This window comes from Pan troglodytes, chromosome 5 (genome assembly GCF_028858775.2).
Source record: "Pan troglodytes isolate AG18354 chromosome 5, NHGRI_mPanTro3-v2.0_pri, whole genome shotgun sequence".
NCBI lineage: Eukaryota > Metazoa > Chordata > Mammalia > Primates > Hominidae > Pan > Pan troglodytes.
Window position 1 is genome coordinate 6,439,889 of NC_072403.2, and position 23,951 is coordinate 6,463,839.

A 23,951-nucleotide genomic window follows, 5' to 3' on the forward strand; every position below is an offset into this window, starting at 1 on the left:
GTAGAGAGGGTAGATGCCTGTTAAAATTCTAAGACTGCTAAGGCCCACAGTAGCCACTGCGACTGCCTGTTCATTCATCTGTAGTATTACACAGTTTATACTACTCATCTCCTGTGATGGAACTATTATAATAACCATGACCTTTCAACTTAAACTATAATATCAAAGATCTGATACATCAATTTTCAGAGAAAACTGGTGGCAAATGGAAACACAGCAGAAGCTTTTGCAACAGATTCTCCCCTAACCAAATTAACAAGTGCTCTCTGCTCTTTTTCTTTCCCAAATATGTATTTTGAAAAAATTTCAAATGTATGGAGGCTCTGAAAGAACTTTACAGTGAATGCCTGTTTACCCACAGGCTCTCCCAGTAACACAGCCTCACATGACCACATGGCTTCCATCCGTCACTCAGTCCTGTAGTTCTGATCCACTTCAGTGTGCATATCATTAACTACAGTGGACTATTTGCACCCGTTTTTTTTTTACAGTTAGAATGTACATACTACACAACAGACAAATCTCGAAGTGTGGCATTTGATGAGTTTTGACTGATGTATACACCTGTGATGGAAACCCAGATCACAATACAGAACCAGCACCCTGTGACGATCCCTAAGGCCCCACCCTAGGAACCCCCACCACCCACAGGAAGCCACTGTTCTGAGTTTCTCATCACAGTTAGTTTTATTTGTTCTAGAACTTCATGTAAATGAAAACTATACAGTATACGTATATGTCTGTGTAAGGATTCCTTCATTCCGCATAATGCTCCTGGGATTCACTGCGCTGTACCAGTAATTTATTCTCTTTAATGTGGAATAGTATTTGACTGTATGAATATATTAGTTTATTTACTGTATTGATGGACACCTGGGTTTTCAGTTTTTGATTATGAATAAAATTGACTACGAACATTCTTATTTTTTTGAGAAAGGGTGTCACTCTGTTGCCCAGTCTGGATGCAGTAGCACGATCACAGTTCACTGCAGCCTTGACTTCCTGGGCTCAAGCAAGCCTCCCACCTTAGCCTCCCAAACAGCTGGGACCACAGGCACACAGCACCACACTTGGATAATTAAAACAATTTTTTTTTTTTTGTAGAGACAAGGTGTTACTATGTTGCCCAGGCTCCTCTCGAACCCATGGTGAACATTTTTTTTTTTTTTTTTTAAGACGGAGTCTCGCTCTTTCGCCCAGGCCAGACTGCAGTGGCATGATCTCGGCTCACTGCAAGCTCCGCCTCCCGGGTTCGCGCCATTCTCCTGCCTCAGCCTCCAGAGTAGCTGGGACTACGGGCACCTGCCACCGCGCCCGGCTAATTTTTTGTATTTTTAGTAGAGATGGGTTTCACCGTGTTAGCCAGGATGGTCTCGATCTCCTGACCTTGTGATCCGCCCACCTCAGCCTCCCAGAGTGCTGGGATTACAGGTGTGAGCCACCGCGCCTGGCCTGAACATTCTTATAAATATGTTTTGTGTCTCGAACCCATGGTGAACATTCTTACAAATATGTTTTGTAGCATTTATACAACATATACGAAACTGAAAATACGTTTTCAGTTCTCTTGCTTAAATAACTAGGATCGGAATAGCTGGGTCATAGGGTACGTATGTGTATGTTTAGCTTGAGAAGAAAGTGCAGGAGCTCTTCCCTAAGTAGTTGCTACATCGCGTCCTCGACGACGTGTGAGAGCTCTAGTTCCATCACATTCTTGCCGACGTCTGCTAGAGTCAGTCTTTAATTTTTATCCTGATGGATGTGTGATGGCATCGCATTGTAGTGTTAATTTTCATTTCCCTGCTAACTAACGATGTTGTTCATCCTTTCATGTGGCTGATGGGTCATTCTTACACTTTTGAAAATCTAATTACGTGCATGCTGGATATTGAGACATTGTCCCACGGGCTGAGAGCTCCGCTTGCTTTTTTCCCCCAATTATCCTTATTTCTGTTGTTCATACTGGATAATTTCTATTGGTTTACAAGTTAACTGACTTTTTAAAAATTCTATTATTATCATCTAGTAGATTTTTAAAAATTCATCTACTGTGTTTTTCCATTCCAGAAATTCCATTTAGTTCCTGTTTTAGGGTTTCTATTTCTCCGCTGAGATTTCCCACCTACTGATTTATGAGGAGCACAGTTTCCTTCACATCATCTGATGCCGCTGGGTTAAAATCCTTGTCTGCTAATTCCAATACCTGGGTCATCTTAAGGGTGGCTTCAGGTGATCATGTTTTGTATTAGGAATAAGTCATGTTTTCCCAGTTATTTGTGCATTTCAATTAAATTTGAATTCAATTAAATTTGCATCCCGGACATTGTGAATGTTATGCTGTGGAGACTCTGGATTCTGTAATATATCTCTAAGGACTGCTGATTTTTTATTTGTTTGTTTTAGCAAGCAGTTAACTTATTTGGACTCTAATAACTCTTGGCTCTTGGGCAGCATCCAATTCTTACTTCAGTTCTTCTAGCCTTCGCTGGGCTGGCTGGAGTGGAGTCTGACCATGCATATGGAGAGACTCCTCTATGGGATACCTCTCTCACCTAGCCGTAGTGGTGGCTGCTCCAAAGCCTGTTTTTCGAGCCAGAAAGCATGTTTTGTCTTGGAGTTTTAGGCACTCCTGGACCTGGCTTTAGGTTAAAATCCATAAGAAATAAGAAATTCATGCGGGTGCCATTTCCTCTAGAATCTGCCCACCAATGGTCATTCTCTGGTGTCTTCAGGGATTTTTTCAAAATTAAAAAAAAAAATTTATTTTTTGATATTTAAGTTTACAGTTGTTATTTGTGGCGGGCTGGCCTGATAGGAGCTTCCTCAGCCATGGCTGGAAGAAGAAGGGCACTGCTTTTTGAAACTCACTGCCACGCTGCCAGCCATCACATGAGGAGCTCCCAGGCAGAAGCGCACGCTTCCATCTGCAGGCACGCCTAGCAACTACCAGCTGGTTACGTGCATGCCAAAGTCAACTGGTGTTTACGGCAGTTATAATTATGTAATTTAAACAAAAGAGACAGTTATTTGTTGTTTCTATGCAAACTGCACTGAATGCTTTCAAAAGACTTATTAAAAGCAAGTTGTTAAAAATTTCCTGCGGAATGGAATGTCATGAAGATAGTTGGAAAATAAAAATAAAAATCACAAAACTTTTGAAGGATTCTGCATTCAGATAATTTGGCAGAAGTCTTTAAGATCTTGCTGTACTGTAAAGAAACAGAAACTCTGAAACTTGTAGACAATGCTTCATGGGTATGGCTTATGCAAGAAAGAATATGAACTTCTTCAATCAGTAGATCCATTAAAAGAAGCCTGTCATATCATAAGATTGATGACTAAAAACATTTTATATGCTTTAAATAACAACAGAAGTTCAATATGAAATTGAATGATTTTGTTACCTGTAAAGCTCCATTTTTGCTGAAGGATGAAACACACTGCATCAGTCGACTGAGCTCTTCAGAAACTGCTTCTATCACCTTGGATAGTACCCGAGGGACCAGTTCTTTGGAAATGGTGAACACCTGGTTTGAAATAGGAAGACATGGTGCTTTGTGGGGCTTTTTGACTTGAATTTGTTAAAGACAAAGTAACATTCAAAACAAAACAAAAGAAAATCAATAGGACTTCTAAGTCATTTTTAAAAGGCCAAAATTATAAATGAAAGGAAGATACAGACTTATATTTAAATTCTATTGACTGATTAACAACAAAAATTCTCTTAAAAATACAATATTGGCAAATATAATTTTGAAAGGCATTACTGATGTTGACAAAATAAAAACTGTTTTGAACATTTCTTTTGCCTCTTGCCCCTTTCACTGGAAAGAAACATCTCTAAAGAAGAAATTAGAGAAATAAGAACATACTGGGTCAATATTTTACCACAATTTAAAAAAATATTGTGTCAGACTCTCCTTAAACTCTGACAAACACCATTTCATATGGGGTACCCCATTCTGTATTGGAGAACAAGCCCCCCCCCACAATTTTACACATACTGTACTAAATATGTATTTCATTTTATTTGACTTACATTATTTTCAAACCTTAAAGTTTGAGACTTTCAAACTGAGAGTTACTGTCTTTGGAGATTTACTGAAACATCTGACTCTGCTGATTCATAAATGACAGTAAATCATATTTTCTTTTTAAGCTTTTCCTTTTTTCAGATTGAGCCACTAGCATTAAATATTTGAATTAACTCAAACATAACTTGAGTGTCCAAGGACATTTTTGGCAATTTAAGATTATGTAGCAAATAGCAAATACTATGAATGAAATTCTCCTTTCAGTCATTATAAGCCCATGGCAATTGATAATAGACATTAATAAAAGCTGCCTCACTAGGAATCAGCACCATCACTACAATTTCCACAGATCTCACAGTTCTGCCCACCTACCGAAGAAATGCTTGCAACAACTGCACCTAAATTTGCACTTTGGGCTCAAATTCTATAGGATGCTACCATAACAAAAACAGAATTTTTATATTTTTTATAAGATCACAATTAAAAATATTGCTCCTTATAAAAAGATCTATGTGGTGACTTCCTGCCTGAGTTAAATCATATAAAAACTCTATTGTTAGAGATGAATTTGTATGTTTCCCTTTCATAAGAACTGGAAACTGTAACGTTCTATAGTTTTCTTTCTGCTCTTGGTGCTTCAAACTTCTAGCCAAATTTAGGAACCAGGTAGTGTTATCTTTGTCTTCCCTGGTCATATTTGGGTTTCACTCTTAATTAACCATGTTTTTTCAGTTTACCTTGATGGCCTCAGATACTTTTGGATGCAGCAGGCGGCATAAACCTAAAAACACCCTTCTTGGATGCTTGTCGCCCAAGAGGCACCTGGGCAACAGTGGAAACGACTGAATGGTAGCCTCTTTGATCTGCCCCACTTTATCTGGTCCCCCATTAGTCTGTGAGCCACAGCCACTCTCAAAGTGTTGGCAAAGCAGTGAGTAACAAATCCTGAAATGACTGAATGAAAACAGGCAGCCATAGGTCATGGTGGTAGCTCTGGTCTCTTCTTTCAATGTTCCTCAGAAGAGTCCTCCTAACCAGGATGTTCACTGAGGATGTTAACACAAAGCTTAAGATGAAAGCGTGTCAAGTGAGAGCAAGTTTTCGCATGGCCCAGAAGCAGCAATACTGTCTGCATGACCCTAAGTCAACCACGGACAGGAAACCACGCATCTGTTCCAGTGTCGGCCTGCCCCGAGTCTCTTTCTAAGCAGTGTCTGCCTTTCTGGAATCCCAGCCACTGCTACAGGAATCAGGTACCAGTGCTTATTTGTACACAGGCTAAAAAGAGGTTAATTCATTTTCCCAGATAAGGGATTTACTATTCTTTGAAGGATAAACATCCTTGCAATCTATCTTCACCTTTCAAATATTAATGAATTTAGCTGGAATTATCAAAGAAAACATACAACTTCAGAGAAAGACTCACAGTTAAACACACACACACACACACACACACACACACACACACACAGAGACAGAGAGAGACAGACAGTGCGAGCAAGAGCTGAACTGTATCTTATTTATACCCAAGACACATTCTGAGGGAAAAAAAAAAGACCATCATAAAAATAATCAAATTTACATCTTTCTTTTTTCTTTTTTTTGGTTATCCATATCTCTTAGGAACATCTAATGATACCTTACCTCTGCATGCACGGCAATTATATTCACCAGTGCTTCTTTTAAATAGTTTCTGACACCTGAAATTGAAATAAAGGAGAGAAAGAAGGCATTAATAATAACACAAGCTCCCCTCCCCTGCTGGCAGGCTGTACCCCATGCTTTAGAGTTTTCTGAGGAGAAACAGAAAGTAACACCACCACTATTTCCTTTTGAGAATCAAATGGTGAAAGGAGTATTTCCATACAGGTCAAAAAGAAAAAAAAAGAAATGAGAAGTTTTCTTTTATTGTTTTTCATTTCTGTCACTGTTTATGTTCTCTATAACTGGCTCTCAGTCGGCCTCAAAATGAAAATTTAAGAATGTTCTTCAGTTTCTTCATGCACACACACACAGAGAATATATATAGATAAGTATCTATATATACTGTAAAACATATATACACACTGTAAAACATATACGGTAAAACATATATACTGTAAAACATACACACACACTCAGTATAAGCAGTAACAGACAAAATACAGAGGGTGTTTAACAATGCTTATAAAATGCACATTAAATGTCAATTATAGCATCTTACTGCCAAAGGTGAAAGTCAAGTTATTGAGCAGAAGGACCATTTTTGTCTTAAGGAATCACTTTTAGGAGAAACTTCTTATAAAACTGAATTTGATTCTGTAAGCAAGTTAAAGGCTGGACAAAATAAAACATCAGATTTTAGGTACAAGTTCAATGAGCCTCGCTTTGCTCAAAAGCAGAAACACACAGGATTTAAGAATGTGGGGTCTGAGGTCTGACTATTGGGGACCAAACCCCAGTTTCGACAGCTGCTAGTTGTGACTTTTGGCAAGAAGGCTGTGAGCCTCAGTTTTCTCATCTGTCACAGGAGAATAATAATTGTCTCACCCTTGGGGGGCTGCAGTGAGGATGAAAGGGGATGCATGCCATAGGTCCTGGCATTCACAGCGTTCACTAAGAGCTTTCATTATCATCATTTTGCAGGAAAAAAACCCCATAAAAACAAAATACTGTTTTATTGTGTTTCCAAAACAATTCCTTTCCCTTGAAGTGGGAGATTCCAGATGCCTTCTAGAGCTGCACACACTGAGAACATCTCCTCTACAGAACAGGGAAAACGCTGCACTGTAAAAGCACAGATGTTCCCAGTAAAAACATTAAGGAAAATACTCTCCCAGAGTCTCATCCACGCTACTGGTTAGTTGGGAAAGTTGAGATAGAGATCAAGAACTATAATCAACCTTTTGAACGGGCATTTGCATATTCCAAATATAGAACTAGGTTTTGATTGTGTCACACACTACGGTATACAAATAAGCACACGGTTTTTCTTTTGAGGAGCCAATTTCATATACAGATCAATATCAAGGGCATAGATATATATCGAGATATATATAGAGACATATAGATATACATATCTATATATATCTATATATCTATATATAGGCTCCTCAAAAGATATATATATAATATATATCTCTATATATCTATATATAAAAGATATATATATTATATATCTCTATATATCTATATATAAAAGATATATATATTATATATATCTATATATAAAAGATCTATCTATCTATCTATCTATATTGGCTCCTCAAAAGAAAAACAGTGTGCTTATTAAGTCTATTTTGCTGAGATGGCTGAGTGAAGAGTAATTCAATATAATCCAGAAATTAATGGATTCTTCCTGAGAAAAAGGATAATTGCAAGGTAAGAAGTCTTATCTAGGAGGCAGGAGAGAAGAACAGAAAGAGCCTGTTGGAAGTGAAAGTGAAATAAACGAACTTGTCTGGAGACCAGAGAGGCTTTCTTCCTGCAGGAGGAAAGCCACACCCCCCGGTGTCCCCAGACTGCTCCCGCTGCTGTGGGGGCTCTGGGGCCTGGCCTGCGCTGCCCATACCCTCTGGGCAGCCCCACCCAGGGGCGGAGATCCACATGCTCAGGTCTGGTCTCTAAGCCGCACGCCATGGAGGACCAGCTCATGTAGACGCACAGGTAACATACATACTTACTGAAAATCGAAGCACAATAGTAAGCTGCTATTTTCGATGCTCTAAGGAACAGAATAAAAAATTCACAGCCTCTGCCCTCAGTGAGAACCGGGGTCCTGTCAACACTCCTGCAAGAACAAGTGTCAGGATTTGGGGCTCTAACGATGTGCTACGGTGCAAGGATGACTGGAAATGCGAGGGCAGTTTTTAACTTTTGAAATTCCTCAATGTAAAAGAAAAGAGTGGGGCCAGAGTGCTGACTAAAAAGCAGAAAATTAGACTTAGAGTGAAGCCAGGCGGTGTCACATGCTCAGTGACAGCCTGCTGTGAACTCAACTCCCACTCGGACCCCGACATCATAAACACTTCCTGGCAAGAACCCACCCGCCTAAGCATTACTAATAAGACACCCCGTAAAAGAGGTGAAGTGTAAACTGCTCAATGCAATTCTGAAGACAAAGCTATGAATGGGAAGAATAAAGGCACAGGACCCTTTGAACCAAAAGAACCATATTTTTGTGGGCAGAAAATTTGGAAAAAAAAAAAAATCAAGCTTCCTATTTTGGGTCGAGCACAGGTTTCACATGGATAATATAAGGAGCTCAAAGACGTAACCTTGGACAAGAAAGAACTTTTGTATTTCTAGATTTTATCTTTTTGAATGAAAAAAAGGGAATAATTGCCTTCTTTCCCCTCACACAAAAAAACGAAATAACTGCTTCATACAAATAACTGGTAATGTTGGAAAAAGAGAAGGGAAAAATGTGTGGTCCTGTGTGGACAGGAAGTGGTGCCGTTAGTCAAACCACACATCAGGCCAGTGAGGTTCAAAGACGCAGCATTCAACTGGATGCATCGGCAAGGGCGGGAGTGAGGCGGAGCTCTGCGAGCTGCCATCATAACCTCCCAGTGCAGTGCCTGTGCTGGTATTATAATTTTTGGTAACAAAAACTTTCATATAAAAATAAATCATTGATGGTCTCTCTCCAAAAAGCTAATCGCTGAATTAAATACAGGAGCAAGTACTTTTTTTTTTATTACCGATTGGGCTGAAATTGTTCATTCTAAGGGAATGGCTAGAAGTTCTCATTCATTCAACTAACATAAATTTATTGAGATCCTACTACATGGAGGATGCCACTAGGCACATGGCAGAGGTGCTCAAGGCATATGGTGCTCCAAGTAGAACACGTATACATCTCCAGTATATGTAAGACCCCAAAGTGCTTAGTTATTACAAGTTTGACCTGCCAATATATGCAGGATGGTCATATGAAAGAATTTCATGTTGTAAAAAACATCTTTGCCCCATTTACCCTGATGTGGTATTACGCATTTGCCCTGATGATGTGGTATTTATTTATTACGCATTTGCAAGCCTGTATCAAAATCTCTCTTGTAACCGCTAAGTGTATACACCTACTATGAACCCACAAAAACTAAACATAAAAAAATTTATTCTTCAATTTAAAATAATTTGTTATATGTTTGGTTGCTATATTTATTTTGTGAAGTCCTTAAACGGTTAAAGAATAGTACTGGATAGGAACAGAGGAAGGGCAAAGGGCCTAGAGACCAGATAGTGTCCGTGTCTGGGAAACCGGTACGATCTCTGTGGTCTTCCTGGTTCAGAATTTCGCTTCCTTTCTCTCTTCACTCCGGCCACAGCTGGGTACTGGCCTAGGGAGAGACCAGCCGAGTAGCACGCCTGCACCCTCGCCTTCCTCCTCAGCCTGTCCCAGGGGCTCTTGGGTCCGAGTAAGACTTTTACTCCCATAAAGCACTCACTTCCAATTGCTTGTTTTCTGTTTCAAAATGTTATCCAAAATCTGTCTGTGGGAGGATGTCAGCTCTTTCAAACACCTGTGTCCAAAGAAGCCCGTGTTGGGACAGGCGCTGGGGTGGCCTGGCTCGTTGGCTCCATGCGGCTCTGATGGCCAACACCGTTGGCAAGCAGTAGCCATGTGCTTTCCCGACTGGGCAGAGGAAGGTGCTGGGAGCCAGGGCAAAGGCATGGACATCCAAACACTGAGAGGAGACCCAGACCAGGCAGGGGCTGGGACGGTGACGTAGGGCTCGCCTGTGGCCTCGCAGTCTCTTCCTTAAATGGGAGGTCAGATGGAGAAGGTGAGGCAGAGGCCGTCAGAGAGGGGCTCCGTGTGCATCCGTTACGGAAGCGGCTGAGGCCTCGCGGTGACGGCAGAACAACGTGTGGGATGAGTTTCAAAGGACCTCAGTTGTGGCTCCTGGCGGCAGGACCAGAATCTGATTTTTGGTGACAGAACTTTTTTCAAAGGGCCAGTGACGGTGACAGAGGGGCCATGCTGCAATTATTTCTGGTGGTGTCTGTCCTCCTCCCATTGAATTTCATTCCAATGTCACTATTAGTAACGTTAGTGCTTGATAATTCCTTTTAAGTTTATTGAGGTGACAGAAAGAACACTTGAGATGGAATTTCCTGGCTAACTCTACACCAATCGTATCACCTTCCACAACTCAGCTTATCTTTCAGACAACTGCCTACTCTGCGAAACAGACAGATCACGAGACCCATTTTGCTAACGAAGCTGTTACTAAAATGCCACGTGTGTGCAATTCCCCCATTCTTCCAACACGTGCTGTGTATCTATCATGTGCTGGGCATCAACAGGTGGTGATATAAGAAAGTGGGCAAAACAGACAGGACCCCCCACCCTAAGAGAGCTTACAGGTCAGTGGGGAGGAGCATCTTGCCAATTCTAAAGTAGGACACATATTTCAGGTGTTAATTTAAAATTAAAGACATAACAGTTGACTAAAAAGCATAATGACTAGAAACAGCACACTGATTTCTCTTTCTGAAATGCAAGGTATTAAGTTTGGACAATGGTCCTGCCATGACTGTCTTTAGCTGCTGCAGATCCTGGCTGTACATTAATTCTTTTGAGTGGTACAAGGAATGGCTAACAGTTGAGTTTGCATATAGGAACACAACAACGGCAGAAAAAAAAAACATGAATACAACATGAAATATGGCTGTGATGTGCTAGAACTGGAAACGTTTGTCCTTGACAGTACTCCTCATTTTGCTGGTTTCATACATAGTCCTTGGAAGTTAGAATTTCCGTTCAACTCTTGCCATACTTTGCACTGGTGTTGAGAATGGCTCAATGTCAAATGCCGGCGATGGCTGGGGAAGACTTTGCTTCTGTGGCGACATCTGAGCCGTGGCCTGAGCGAAGAGGATCGGGGGACACAGACAGAATTAGACTGGGCCTCAGACACTCATTACTGAGCTGGGGGCAAGTTTCTGGACTGCTCTGACTTGTAGCTTTCTCCTTTGTAAAACAGAGACAACATTTAAGTGGAATAACGTTTTTAAGAGGCTAGGGAGGCGTCCGCCAGACAGCAGGCAGCCAACAAACGGGAGGTGTTAGGCCGGCCCCGCCCCACCCCACTCTGCATTCCCAGGTGCTGCCTGGATCCACCGTTGTCCTCCCAGGCACTGTGTCCCCGGTCCCACTGGGGCAGCTCTGCAGTCCTTTGTGTGATCACTCAGTGAACAGCTGTCTCCCCTATTGGACCGTACACTCCACGGCACAGGGATCATCTGCCATTCTCCTTCTCATCGTGGCCTCAGCTCCCATCACAGAGGTTGGCACACAGATGGCACAGGATGTTCAAAAATATCCATGAATGACAAAGGAAGGCAAAGACCATGTCTGTCTTGCTCAGTACTAAGTTCTGAAGACTTATGCAGTTGATAAGTGAATGAATGAGGGAATAAACACATCAGAGAAAAACCTAAATATATGTAGAATTCTATAATGCTCAAGTCAGAATATATCTGCGTCATCTACTAAAAGTAAGTGCCTCGGCATACATGGAAAGAAGGTATTCCTTGGGAAAGCATACAATCTCTCGCTTCTCACAAAGACAGTCCTTTTGAGCATCGGGATCCATTTGAAAAATATAGTTTGAATAAAGTAAGTACAGTAGTATAGAATATTGCTGAGGCTTAATCTATTTGCTTTCCAAAATATGCTTTATTTTTCCAGCAATATACTGAAATAATGTCATTAGGTATTTGTTGAATGCTCCGCACGTGCTGGATATTAGGAAGATGTCCAGGTATATCAGGAGGGAGTGAACAAGTAAGTGTGCAAGGAAACCTAAGTTTCAGTTTGTGCTCCAACAACAGTGGGCCATACAATGCCAAATTTATGGTGCACACAATATTAGGGAGGGATCATCAGTGTGGACAGTGTGCCAAGAAAAATACAAGGCAAACGGATTTGCTCCTTGGAGTTAAAGGCTACATTATTATGCTGCAGTAATAAGTACTGTTTTTAAAAAGGTTCCCCTTCAATAAACCCCCACAACTTTCCATGTTATTTAAGCGAGGGAATGAGAAACAGTTTCTAAGCATTTACAACATGTATCTCCTCCACTGTCTGAATATGAAATTAGAATGTGTCATGATATTTGACAAAAAGTGTCCCCACCCACACAGTATCAACCTAGACTACCACTTAGCAATTAATCTAGTAGCCCAGTGTGGAAATTCCCCATGGAGAAAACAAGGCTCATCTCTACTGAGCAAGAACTTGTAGGCTGTTTCCTGTAAGCCAGCCGGTGTAACCCAGCATATTCTCCAGCAACGAAGATCTTGTTTTCATGCATCAAAATAGTAGAGCAGCCTTCTTTCTTGGTATATTTGTCAGTTTCCTCTTTTAATCATATAGGAAGGTCACTTGATTTTGGAACAGGCAAACTGGCACACTATTAAAAATACTTCCTGAGTGTCCATTATTATTACATGCAGGACACTTTTCCAGGGGCTGGGGATATAGCAGGGATTACACACACACACACACACACACACACACACGAAGTGACCCCCCCCACACACACACAGCAGTGACCCCCCCCCCCCCCACACACAGCAGTGACCACGCGCACACACACACAGAGTGCTCCTGCACTCCCAGGGATTGCACTCTAGTAGGGACACACCCAGGTTTAATACGACAAATGACCATCTTGCACATGGGAGAGAAGAATCTTACACTGTCTTTAAACAGTGCAAGAAAGCAAATGCATGAAACACAATTGTTCAGGCAAACAGCAAAGCTTACATGAGAAAGGGAGGGCTTTTGCTTGATGAGAATCATTCATGAAGAAATGATGCCCTTTGCATGTGGGTGCTCGTGTTCCTTTAGTGCTGATCTCATGGGAATAATGCCCAGCAGGACCTGATACCACATCATGCTCAGCGATGTACTGGAATGAGCTGGATTTAAATCTTAGCTGGAAAATCAGTTAATCTGAGCTTCTGATTTTCTTTATGGGAAAATGCTTTGTAAAATAAAAAGTGTTCTACAGGCAGACAGGATTCTTCTTCTTCTTAATAATTTGGAGAAACCTCATTAGAGAAGGCCGACATTAAAGAATAAAATATTGAACACTTTGGATTCACCAAGTCTTCGTCCTTAATTTTTTATTCAGAAAATTGAGTAGTTAAATGCTCGTTGTAAAGAACACAGTTGCCCAATAAACTCCTCTTTCATCCTTCTTAGGAATAACCACTATTGACAGGTTAGTGTATGTTCTTCCAGATCTTTTCCTATGAATATGTTTTTTTCCTAAAAAATGAGATGTTACACATTCTCTTCTTGAAACTTGCTAAATTTCATTCTGTAATCTATAACAATTTTTTAATTGACTATACTTTTCAGAGCAGTTTGACTTTCACAGCAAAACTGAGCAGAAGGTGCAGAGATTTCACATATGCCGTCCCGCCCGCCACCACATACACACGGCCTCCCCAACTGTCAGCATCCCCACCAGAGGGGTGCATTTGTTACAGTCGAAAGACCTACACTGACATGTGTCATTATTACCCAAATTCCACAGTTTACATTAGGGTCAATTTTGGTGGTGTACATGTTATAGGTTTGGACAAATATATAACGACAGGTACCAACCATTACGGTAACACACACAGTAGCTTCACTGCCCTAAAACTCCTCTGTGCTCCCTCCTTCCCCAGTAACCCCCGACAACCACTGATCTTTTTACTCTCTCCATAGTTTCTCCTGTTCCAGAGTGTCGTATAGTTGGAATCACACAATATGCAGCCTTTTCAGTTTATCTTGTCTCACTTAGTAACATGCATTTAAGGTTCCTTCCATGCCTTGCTCATTTCATCTTAGTGCCGAGTAATATTCATTTTCCGGATGGACCGTAACACATTTATTCACCCACTGAAGGATTACTTGGTTGCTTCCAAGTTTTGGCAATTATGAATAAGATTGCTACAAGCATTGGTGTGCAGGTTTTTGTGTGGATGTAACTTTTCCACTCCCTTGGCTAAATGCCAAGTGGTGCCAATCATGGATTCTATGGTAAGAGGATGTCTAGTTTCGTAAGAGGCTGCCAAACTGTCTTCCAAAGTGGCTGGGTAATTCTGTGGTCCCACCAGCAATGAAGGAGAGATCCTGGTGCTCCACATGCTCACCAGCAGTTGGTGTTTTCAGTGTTCTGGATTTTAGCCATTCTAACAGGTGTGCAATGGTATCTTACTGTTGTTTTAATTTGCAATCCCCTAATGACACACAATGTGGAACATCTTTTCCTATGCTTATTTTCCATCTGCATATTTACTTTGGTAAGTTGTCTGTGAAGGTCTTTGACTTAAGCAAACAACCTGTTTGCTCTTCAGTGCATATGTATCTACCTTATAATTTTTGATGGCTGCTTAGTATTCTAGCATGGATGTATCATAATCTATTTGACCATTCTCCTACTATGGGGCACTTATGTTGCCTTTTAATTTACTACCATAAATAATGCTGCAATAAACATAGATTCTTGGATTCTAATACAACAGTTTATGTAAGATATCTTCCCAGAAGTGGAACTGCTGAGTGCAAAGGTATTCAAGCTATTCAGTTTTCATGGATTCTGCCAACCTATCATGCAAAAGGCCACACAAAATTATACTCCTATTTCTTCATGCCTTTTTATCCTCAACTTGGATTCTCTGATTACTGTAATTAACAGTATCCCTAATATATGCTCCTCCTCAGCTATGATAGTCTATTTTAAAACATTCTTAACAGCTATTTGACAAAACTTTTCATGAAAATAAAATAAAATTTTAATACGAAAATTGAAGGAAATTTACTAGAAGTGACACAAGATTTACTCTGACTGTATAAAGAGTGTCTGAAAAGTGCTGGAGAGGAAGAACGTGTTGTAATTACAATAAACAACTGCTATGCCATCTTAACCTATACCAAGAATGCAAACTTTTCCATGAAGCATTTCCTGTCATAATTGGAAAGACGGCTCCTTTAAACACAGGCGGATTTCAAGGTACTCGGCCTAATGTTGTTTTGACGCATAACACTCTTCAGACAATACTATAAGAAATCAACCCTGGAAACTCTGGAGATACTACCTACTGTATAAACCACATTTCCTGTTTTTAACCCCTATGCCCCAAATCAGTTATCACTCCCAGTCTACTGGTAAAAATAGATTCAAAAATACTATAAATATCCCACAATGTACTTTTTTTTATTGTCAAAGTGAAACACTACTGAAAAAACTTTGGTGTATTTTTTTCAAGTGAATTATCTATTCAATTACACTCTGAACACACATTATCGAAATTACTGCCTAATTAAAAAAAAAAAAGATAACCAGAAACTGTATCACTATTAGTAGAACAGAGAGAAAGTCCTAACCATTCTGCAGCAAAATCAGCTTCAGCTCTTGTTGGACTAACAAAAGAGTTTTAAGTTCCCCTTCGTCAGGTTTTAGTGCCCTCATTTCCAAATTGATAAATGTCTTTTGCCCTAAAGTGGATTTTTTCAGTGACTATTTGAGGAAAGGACACCCTTCCTATGTAGCACATGAATGGGTACCTTCGCCCTCTCCTACTTTCTGTTTTCCATCCTAGGATTTTTTTTTTCATTGCTTTCATCAGTAGGATCTCTTATTGATCAGCGTGATCAATCTAAATAAGAAAACTCTTTCCTCGAGAAAAGAGAAAACATTGCCAACAGTGAAAATAACAGTGAAATGGTTACATGGTTTATTTTTTCCCATCTGTAAGAAAGACTTTATATTCAGAAGAGTTTAGATTCATAAACTTCACAGACAAACAGCTTTCAAGACTCAAATATACGCAAGTGGAAAAAACTCTCCCATCCCATTTCAAAATGTAAAGTCTGATGTGTAGAACAGACCATGAATTATCCTAAGATGTCACAGAACTCATTACACACTCAGCATAGAATACGTTTCACAAACTTGATACGCTGAATTTTAGACATAAAGGTAGAAAGTTAATTAACTTAATATAAACTGACAAACCATTTGTTTGAATTTAGTTTTTTGTCAGAAATTTTTTTTTCATTACAAGGAAACTTCAGTTAGAAAAGTGAAAGTGACAAGAAAACGGGATTCATTCTACACATGCAGATGAATGCGTTTGTTTTGTACTGTGAGGTGTTACTTCTGGACATACTACTTCATAAACAGGCCTGGGTTAACTGTTGATTTTCACAATTTCAAGAAGGTGTTTTGTTTCTGTTTTTAAAGATTTTAATGAGCTGAGATCAAAACCAATGACTGCTATGAGAGAAGCAGGTCTGGAAGCAGCTGGGGTCCTGGCCCCTATTTTCCTGCGTGGTCCCTGTGGCTAAACGAGTGAATGCTGGGAAGGGCTCCTGCCACAGCCTGGCACGCAAGATGGTGCAAAATGCCAGGCAGTACCGTGCCTGCTGCTGAGCGGGTCCTGCACCCCTTTGACTGCAGTCATTACCGTGGAGCACGGGAAAGAAGTAATAGGGTATAGCTCCTATTCTCAATATAGCGGGGGTCCATATGCAATTGAAGAAATAGCCGTAAAACCTTCCAAAAAGAAAACACCTTGAAATTAAAAACAATTTTGAGTCATAATAAAATGGAAGGCAAAAAAAAAAATACGAAAACCCAATTGCTAACTGGGATTTTAAAGTCCCATTTACAGAGTAAGAAATCTAGGTAGAAATGCATACATTTAAGGAGACTAATTTTTGAATATGCCACACATCTGTTTAGACGGCTAAAACCAGAAAGCACTGGCCTTGCACCCTGTTGGGACTGACGACATTGAAGTGTGAGGCCAAGAGAGGGCTGCACGGGGGCATCTGGATTGAACCCAGCCCGAGCGGGGCAAGCCGCTCACCTGCAGGGGCCTGTGTTTCTAAAGCTGCAATGCCAGCTTAGAGTGCACTCCAAGGATGCCACCAATGAGGCCCACAGGCTCAGGGTAGCAAGGGCAGGAACAGCGCCTCGTTTCATAGACTTGTTTCTTTTTCTAAGAAAATCGCATTCAGATACTGAATTCCACGTTGCTTATTATTTCTCTTGAGATTTTATTAGCAATGACTCATCTGTTCTTCCATCTTCAGCATCAATGATCACTCGCATCACTCCACCACATCTGTTGCTTAGTGCCTGGTACACTGTTGTGCAGATGCTTTATCCAAAAATAAGTGCAACCCCTTTACTCTTCCTGGTATCTTTATCGTTCATTCACAGCTTTGCCATACTTGGAAACTCCCTCATGGGTCGGTGTTTGTCAGAAGGGCAAGGTGCATATACACACACAGTCTTCTTCTTTGGGGTTAAGCCACTGCCCTTTTGTCAGCAGGGGAGGGCCACCAGGCCATGGTCCTTGAGCTCCTTCTCAGCTCTGTTAACAGCACCTGGGACTGAGGAAGGCCCACAGTACTTTGCAAACTCAATTCCAGTTGGTCCACGAACAATACAGGTTTGAACCGCGTGGGTCCACCCATAGGTGGGTTTTCTCATGCCTCTGCTGCCCCTGACACAGCTAAACCAGCCCCGATCCTCCTCTTCCTCCTCAGCCTACTCAATGTGAAGACAACGAGGATGAAGACCTTTATGATGATCCACTTCCACTTCATGAGTAGTAAATGTATTTTCCTTTCTTATGATTTTCTTAATAGCATTTTCTTTTCTCTAGCTTACTTTAAGAATACAGAATATAGTATATACATAAAATATGTAACAGACTGTTTATGTTATTAATAAGTCATCTGGGCAACAGCAGGCTATTCCTAGTTAAATTCTGGGGGTAAACAAAGATTTCAGACTGTACAGCAGGTTGGCACCCCAACTATCTGTCGTACAGGGGTCTGCTGTATTTACAAACATGAAGATATACAAAGCGACACCATATTGTTAGCCCCGTGGGGTAAACAAAGATTTCAGACTGTATAGCAGGTTGGCACCCCAACTATCTGTCGTACAGGGGTCTGCTGTATTTACAAACGTGAAGATACACAAAGCGACACTGTATTGTTAGCCCCGTGGTCTGACCCACAGGGGTCTGCTGTATTTACACTGAACATGAAGATACACAAAGCGACACCGTATTGTTAGCCCCGTGGTCTGACCCACAGGGGTCTGCTGTATTTACAAACGTGAAGATACACAAAGCGACACTGTATTGTTAGCCCCGTGGTCTGACCCACAGGGGTCTGCTGTATTTACACTGAACATGAAGATACACAAAGCGACACCGTATTGTTAGCCCCGTGGTCTGACCCACAGGGGTCTGCTGTATTTACAAACATGAAGATACACAAAGCGACACCGTATTGTTAGCCCCGTGGTCTGACCCACAGGGGTCTGCTGTATTTACACTGAACATGAAGATACACAAAACGACACCGTATTGTTAGCCCCGTGGTCTGACCCATGCCCTGTACATGTTTCTTGGTAAGAGTGATAAAGTTAGAATTGGAGATGAAAAGTTGGGCCTAGTTCCCTTATTTGAGCAAGTTACACAGCCTTTCTTGATTCTCCAAATTTTAAAAATTTGCCACATGGGGAAAACAGTATCTAACCCCAACACGGTTGGTGTGAAGATAACATACAAGAATGTATGTGAAAGCAGTAAGTAAACTGTAAAATATTTTCATTTGAAAATGGACCAAATGAAACACCTGAATAAATCCATGAGGTTTTCAATATGAACCAAAGCAAAATGTCGTCTGGCATTTTATTTTCAACAATGGATGCTTAAACCCCACAAAATAGGCCGACTTTGCAACTCTATGTTTCCCAGCTCCCATTTTCAGGTATTTCCAGCAGAGCTGTTATGAATGCAGCTGGTGGTGTCTTTTGGCAGGCATAAACACTCATTCTCTTGGGTCACAGGCTGGAATGGAACTGGGTCACTGCATGTGTGTTATCTTCAGTGTGCTCCAGTCCCCGTGGGGAAGAGCCAGACCACGTGCCGTACCAAGAGCACGGCGTGGTCACCCACGGTTTACGTGCAGTGCGGCTGCACACGGCCCACGTGTCCACGAGCAGCACAGCCCCAGTGAGGCTAAATGATCTGCCGAACCTGTTTTCCTTAGCAGAATATGAAAAAGGAAGCCACAGCACAAACCAAGGAGGAAAATGAGAAGAAACGAAAGTCCAAGCACACACACCAATTTTTCTTTTCATTAATACAACCCGACCGTAGAGTACAAGAATATTAGTTTCTTTCATATCCATCATATTTAAAGTCCATGAAGGTAGCTTTTGTGATTCCATAAAACCTCTTATTAAATTCCTTCAATACACAAACTTGCTAAAAGTCATATGCATTCTATGTATAATCCTTAAAGTCCCTATTACTGTAATCATAGGCTGTCACACCATTTGCAACCAGAAATGACAGCAATTTCAAAAAAGAACAATGGGTTTTCAGATATATTACATTTATGAATTTACTCTGGTTGTCACTCAAACATTTTGATTATTAGTATGTGATATTATGAGAAAATTGAAGTAAATTGATACAAAAAGAATCTAAGTCCCAAGTAAATATCCTCTGCAATATAAGGATTTTAATAACATTGCCTTTAATTTGCTCCCATAGACACAAACTGCTTTGTTGATGTCTCTTGCTCCACACACTTAAAAATCTAGCCACAAACTGAGCTTTTTATGCTAACTGTACTATTTTTAGACTCTTGATACAATGTAGAGTTTAAGCACATTGATTAGCTTGCTGAAAAATGATATACTTTTGAAAAGTGTTAGGAGGCAGAGGCAGAAGTCCCAGTTTGTCAACCAAATGCTCCTTGACGGCTGTAGACAGTGTTTCGTCTGGACTTCAGTTTCCTTGGCTGTAAAAGAAAGGGGTGTGATAGGTCTTCTCTGCCTCTTCCAGGCCGACAAGTAACCCTTTTACTGTGGTCTCTTAGGAAATGTTCAAGTTGTTTTCAATGAACACTCAAAATTTTTCCACCTTGAAGGTTTAGAACAAATAGTAACTATTTATTACTAACTACTAAGCTGCCCTGTAAGTATTCTGGGGTTAGTTTTTGCTGCTTACTAAGAGAAGGTGGTTAAGAAAATTGGAGATGATTACCCAATATTTACCAAGTACCTTTTATCTTGAAGGTTCTATCCTGGTTTTGGGAGAAAGTCACAGAGATGGCATTTATGACCTCAAGAGTAGAAAACAGGAAACAGAGGGAGAGTTGCTCTGTGGTTTAACTTTCTTAACAAATTCTATCAGATGCTCATTTTCTACTAAAATGAGTAAATCCATGCGCTGCTCCCACTTTCCCATGCCCTGAGCGCGTGGTTTGGAGCCCCCGGTGTGCATGTGAGGCTTTCTTAGGAGCTGCAGGGCGAGGGCTGTGAAGACACAGCTGCTCCAGGGGCTCCAGGGAGGCCAAGGGGGTCGCCCCTGGGGCAGATGTCTATGGGAGAAGCCCAAGGGACGCAGAGGCCAGGGGAGGAGCACACACCACAGGCAGATGTGTGGGGGAGGAGCCCAAAGGACAGAGAACCAGCAGGCAGGCCCTGGGTCAGGCCCTGTGATGTCCCAGGAGGAGGGGAGGAGGGCGGAGTCGGAAGGGAGCGAGGGAGCCAGGGAGGCAGGGCCCTCTGAGGGCAGAGGAGTTCTCCATGAAGTTCCAGAAGCCAATGACCAGATCAGCGCATGCAAACAGCTTAAAAGAAAACATTAGGCACTGGTGGCTTCGTCTAAACGAACAGTTCTTAAAACTGCTTTCAGTTCTAGCCATAATAAAGGCATTTGAATTATGTTGCTTTTGATGAAACTATAAAGATATTGGCTTTTATACAGTATCACGCCAGAAACAAATTCATAACATTGTTATAACAGCAGGAATACTTGGAATACACATTTTTCAGCTGAGCTCTAAGAATTACTTTTCCCTTGCCCCAGGTTGGCAATTAAGAACTATAACTTACTTCCACCCCACTCCACCTCACCCTACCCCGGAAACAAAGAAAAACAAACACGCAAACAAAACCAGGAAGGTAGGTTAGGAAATGTGGGCATTGAAGGTAAATGAAAATATATGAAAAAAAGTTCATGTCTTAACATCTGTCCGTCCTGTCCACACAGTCTTCTGTCCTCCCCGTCTGTCCCCTGCTTTCCTGTCATGGCTGTTGCTCTCTACAATCCTTAGAATGTCGGCACCACAGCAGGAGGCAGGCTTACCCAGGGACTGATGCCCTGACGCCCTGAGCACAGACAGCAGGTTCAGGGCTGAATGCAGCCAGTGTGGCTCCAGGGTGCTAGGGTGACAGGGCACACGGCGGTCCTGGGAGGGAGCGAGAAGCCAGAATGACTGTAATCATACAACGATTTCCAACAACAAAGGAGAGACGCACACAGCTGGTGGGTATCTGCAGTGGGCACAAAGTGGCTTCCGGGGGTTTCTTTTAGAAAACTTGCCCGTCCTTAGGTTCACTGTTGTGATTTAATCCCTTAGATTCTGTTAACCAGCGACTAAACTACCAAGGCGTATGGTGACTTGGTTTGTTAGGAAGTCCAACCATAACATTTGGAAATCATTGGAGCCTCAGCTGTCTACTGTGAGGCATGTTATAAATAACTGGGAAAGCAGAACGTTTTTCACAGTTTTCCAGTTCAAAGGAATAATCTGGAACTGTCTATAACCCTACACTACTCCAGTGCACTCCACCCATCCAAATACTGAGACAGTCCTGAAAGTGTCTCATTAAATCTCACCTTACCGCAGAGGGCAAAGATATTAATCAAGTGGTTTTGTTCTAGCAGGCCATCTTTGTTCCTCACGCTCGGAGAATACGCATTTCTAACTGTGACCTAAGGCTCTGGTTCTGGGGCGGCACTGGAGGAGAGGGAAGACAGCTGCTAGGCCACGCGGACATGAAGATGATCCAAACTGCAGCGCTCGTTGTCAGCTTTCAATGTTCCCACGCACAGAGCTAGCTCGTCTAGCTCCATCACTGCACCCGTAGCCCCGGCCCAACAGAGCTGTGTGGCACAGCTGGCTGAGCTGTCATCATGTGTGCAGACACCAGAGGCTTCCCTGGCTCTGCAGGGCAGGCCTGAAGCCAAGGGATCAAAAGAAAGGCAGGTTTTCCAATGCCCCACGAAGTCTTCTGACTAAACTGTTTAAGAAAAGCAACAAATTCAGGGCTAACATTCACACCAAATGTAGCCAAGACCAGGAGGAAATAATAGCTGGGCTGGGGGAAGAGGATGCCAAGACGGTAGCATCTACGCAAGTATCTGTCACTATCTGTGTACCACAGGGCACACAGCTGTGAAGCATGTAAATGAGTTTTGGAGAGAGTCCCTCCATAATTAGATAAACAAAACCAGGTCAAGTGACAAAAATTCCCTAATGCTTTCCACAGCACCTTAGAAGCCTAAATTCTCAGAGTTCCTAGTACAGATATAGAATATGACAGAAGAAACACACACACCTTCCCCAGCGCCTCACTGACGGAGAGACCACGGTAGAGGGAACGCAGGCAGCCTTTCTCACCTGCCTGGCGGGAGCAGGTCCAGCTGGCAATGACCTGAATGGAAGTGGTGGTGCTGCTGGAATATGAGAAGGGACCATGACTGCTGCTGCCACAGCCCGCCCAGCTGTAGAACTGACTTTGGGGTGAGACTGAACGAGAGCTATGGGGTTAGAAAAAGCCAGTGGGGGGTAGACAGGGTGGACAGAGACACAGTGTGGAAGGAAATAAAAGAGAAGAAGGAAGATGTTCATATTTCATATTCCATCAATTCCTCCCAACGGCTGATTCTACAAAGCAAGGAAACCACCATGAGTGTGGAACATGGCACCCTATGGCGAGGCTGTACTGTCAGGACCCAGGGCCCACCTGAAGAGACTCCCCCAAAGAGGGCACAACTAAATTTTAAAAAAATCAACTACAATGAATTGAAGCTCATCAAATTATGTTTACATCATGACTTCATAAAGGTAATCAAAAAATAAAAAAATACCTTAGTAATGACCTTTGAGAAATACTAGCAAACCAACTCATTCTGAAAACTGCTAACTAATCAGGCATCTATCCTGCCCCTCCTGTATGAACTGTACTTCAGAGCTTAATGAAAAAAATTTAATTTATTTAGTGTTCCAGCTAACAATTATTATTTTCAATTTCTAATAAGAAATAGATTATGAAAACAATTACCAATGGTGCTAAAACCATTAGATGAAAAGTTTATGGTGAACTTTTAAAGGGTATACCAAGCTGATAACACTTGAATTCAATTTTCAATCTTATCATCAAAAGCAGAGACAATCAAACATAAGGTATCTCCTGATGGAAGTAAACAATATAAAATCAAAGCTCAAACTGATAGCTTCATTATTAACCATAAATTTATAGGAAACATAAGGGACAAAGGAACAGGTTAAATGACACCATGAGGAAGCTATCTGAAAAATCTAGAATATGAGAAAATCTACAGAACAAAAAACCCGATTTATTCATTTAAAGATGGGTGGGTAACAGGGAAACAACCACTTCACTGAGCACCAAAAGTGACTCAAGAGAGGTTTATTTTTCTTAATTAAGAGACATATCAACCAAAAGTAATGTGTGGACCTTGACTGAATCCTGATACGAACAAACTGTCTAAAAAGCTTCTACGAGAATTTGAACATTGACTAAATAGCTGATAAAATTAAGGAATTACTGTTAACTTTTTCCAGATCTCATAATGGTATTATGATTACGTTTCTTTAAAAAAAATCAGTCCTTATCTTATCTGTGTATGGATGAAATGATCGAATATCTGGGATTTACTTCAAAATAACAGATCTCAGAGGCAGTGGGGAGCCCAGGGGCACAGATCAGACAAGACTGGCTGTGAGATGATCGCTGCTCAAGTCGGCCAACAGGTCAACTGGATTTGTCAGACTGTTCGGTTTGGAGATATGTCTGA

The 23,951-nt window shown here is 41.4% G+C and overlaps 1 protein-coding gene across 6 annotated transcripts in view; it reads right to left on the reverse strand.

The window, feature by feature from the left end:
- The window catches only part of EXOC2 (exocyst complex component 2), a 206,728-nt gene that overhangs the window by 8,818 nt on the left and 173,959 nt on the right, over positions 1–23,951 (reverse strand). For 5 of the 6 annotated variants that reach the window (XM_016954799.3, XM_063812742.1, XM_063812743.1 and 2 more), the window contains 2 exons: positions 5,679–5,734; positions 3,405–3,527 (listed from right to left, as the gene is read on the reverse strand). In XM_016954799.3, coding sequence (XP_016810288.1) covers positions 3,405–3,527; positions 5,679–5,734 — 179 coding nt within the window. Of the gene's footprint in view, positions 1–3,404; positions 3,528–5,678; positions 5,735–19,161; positions 19,861–23,951 lie in introns of those variants that run through there. The other variant, XM_063812745.1, reaches the window with a different exon arrangement.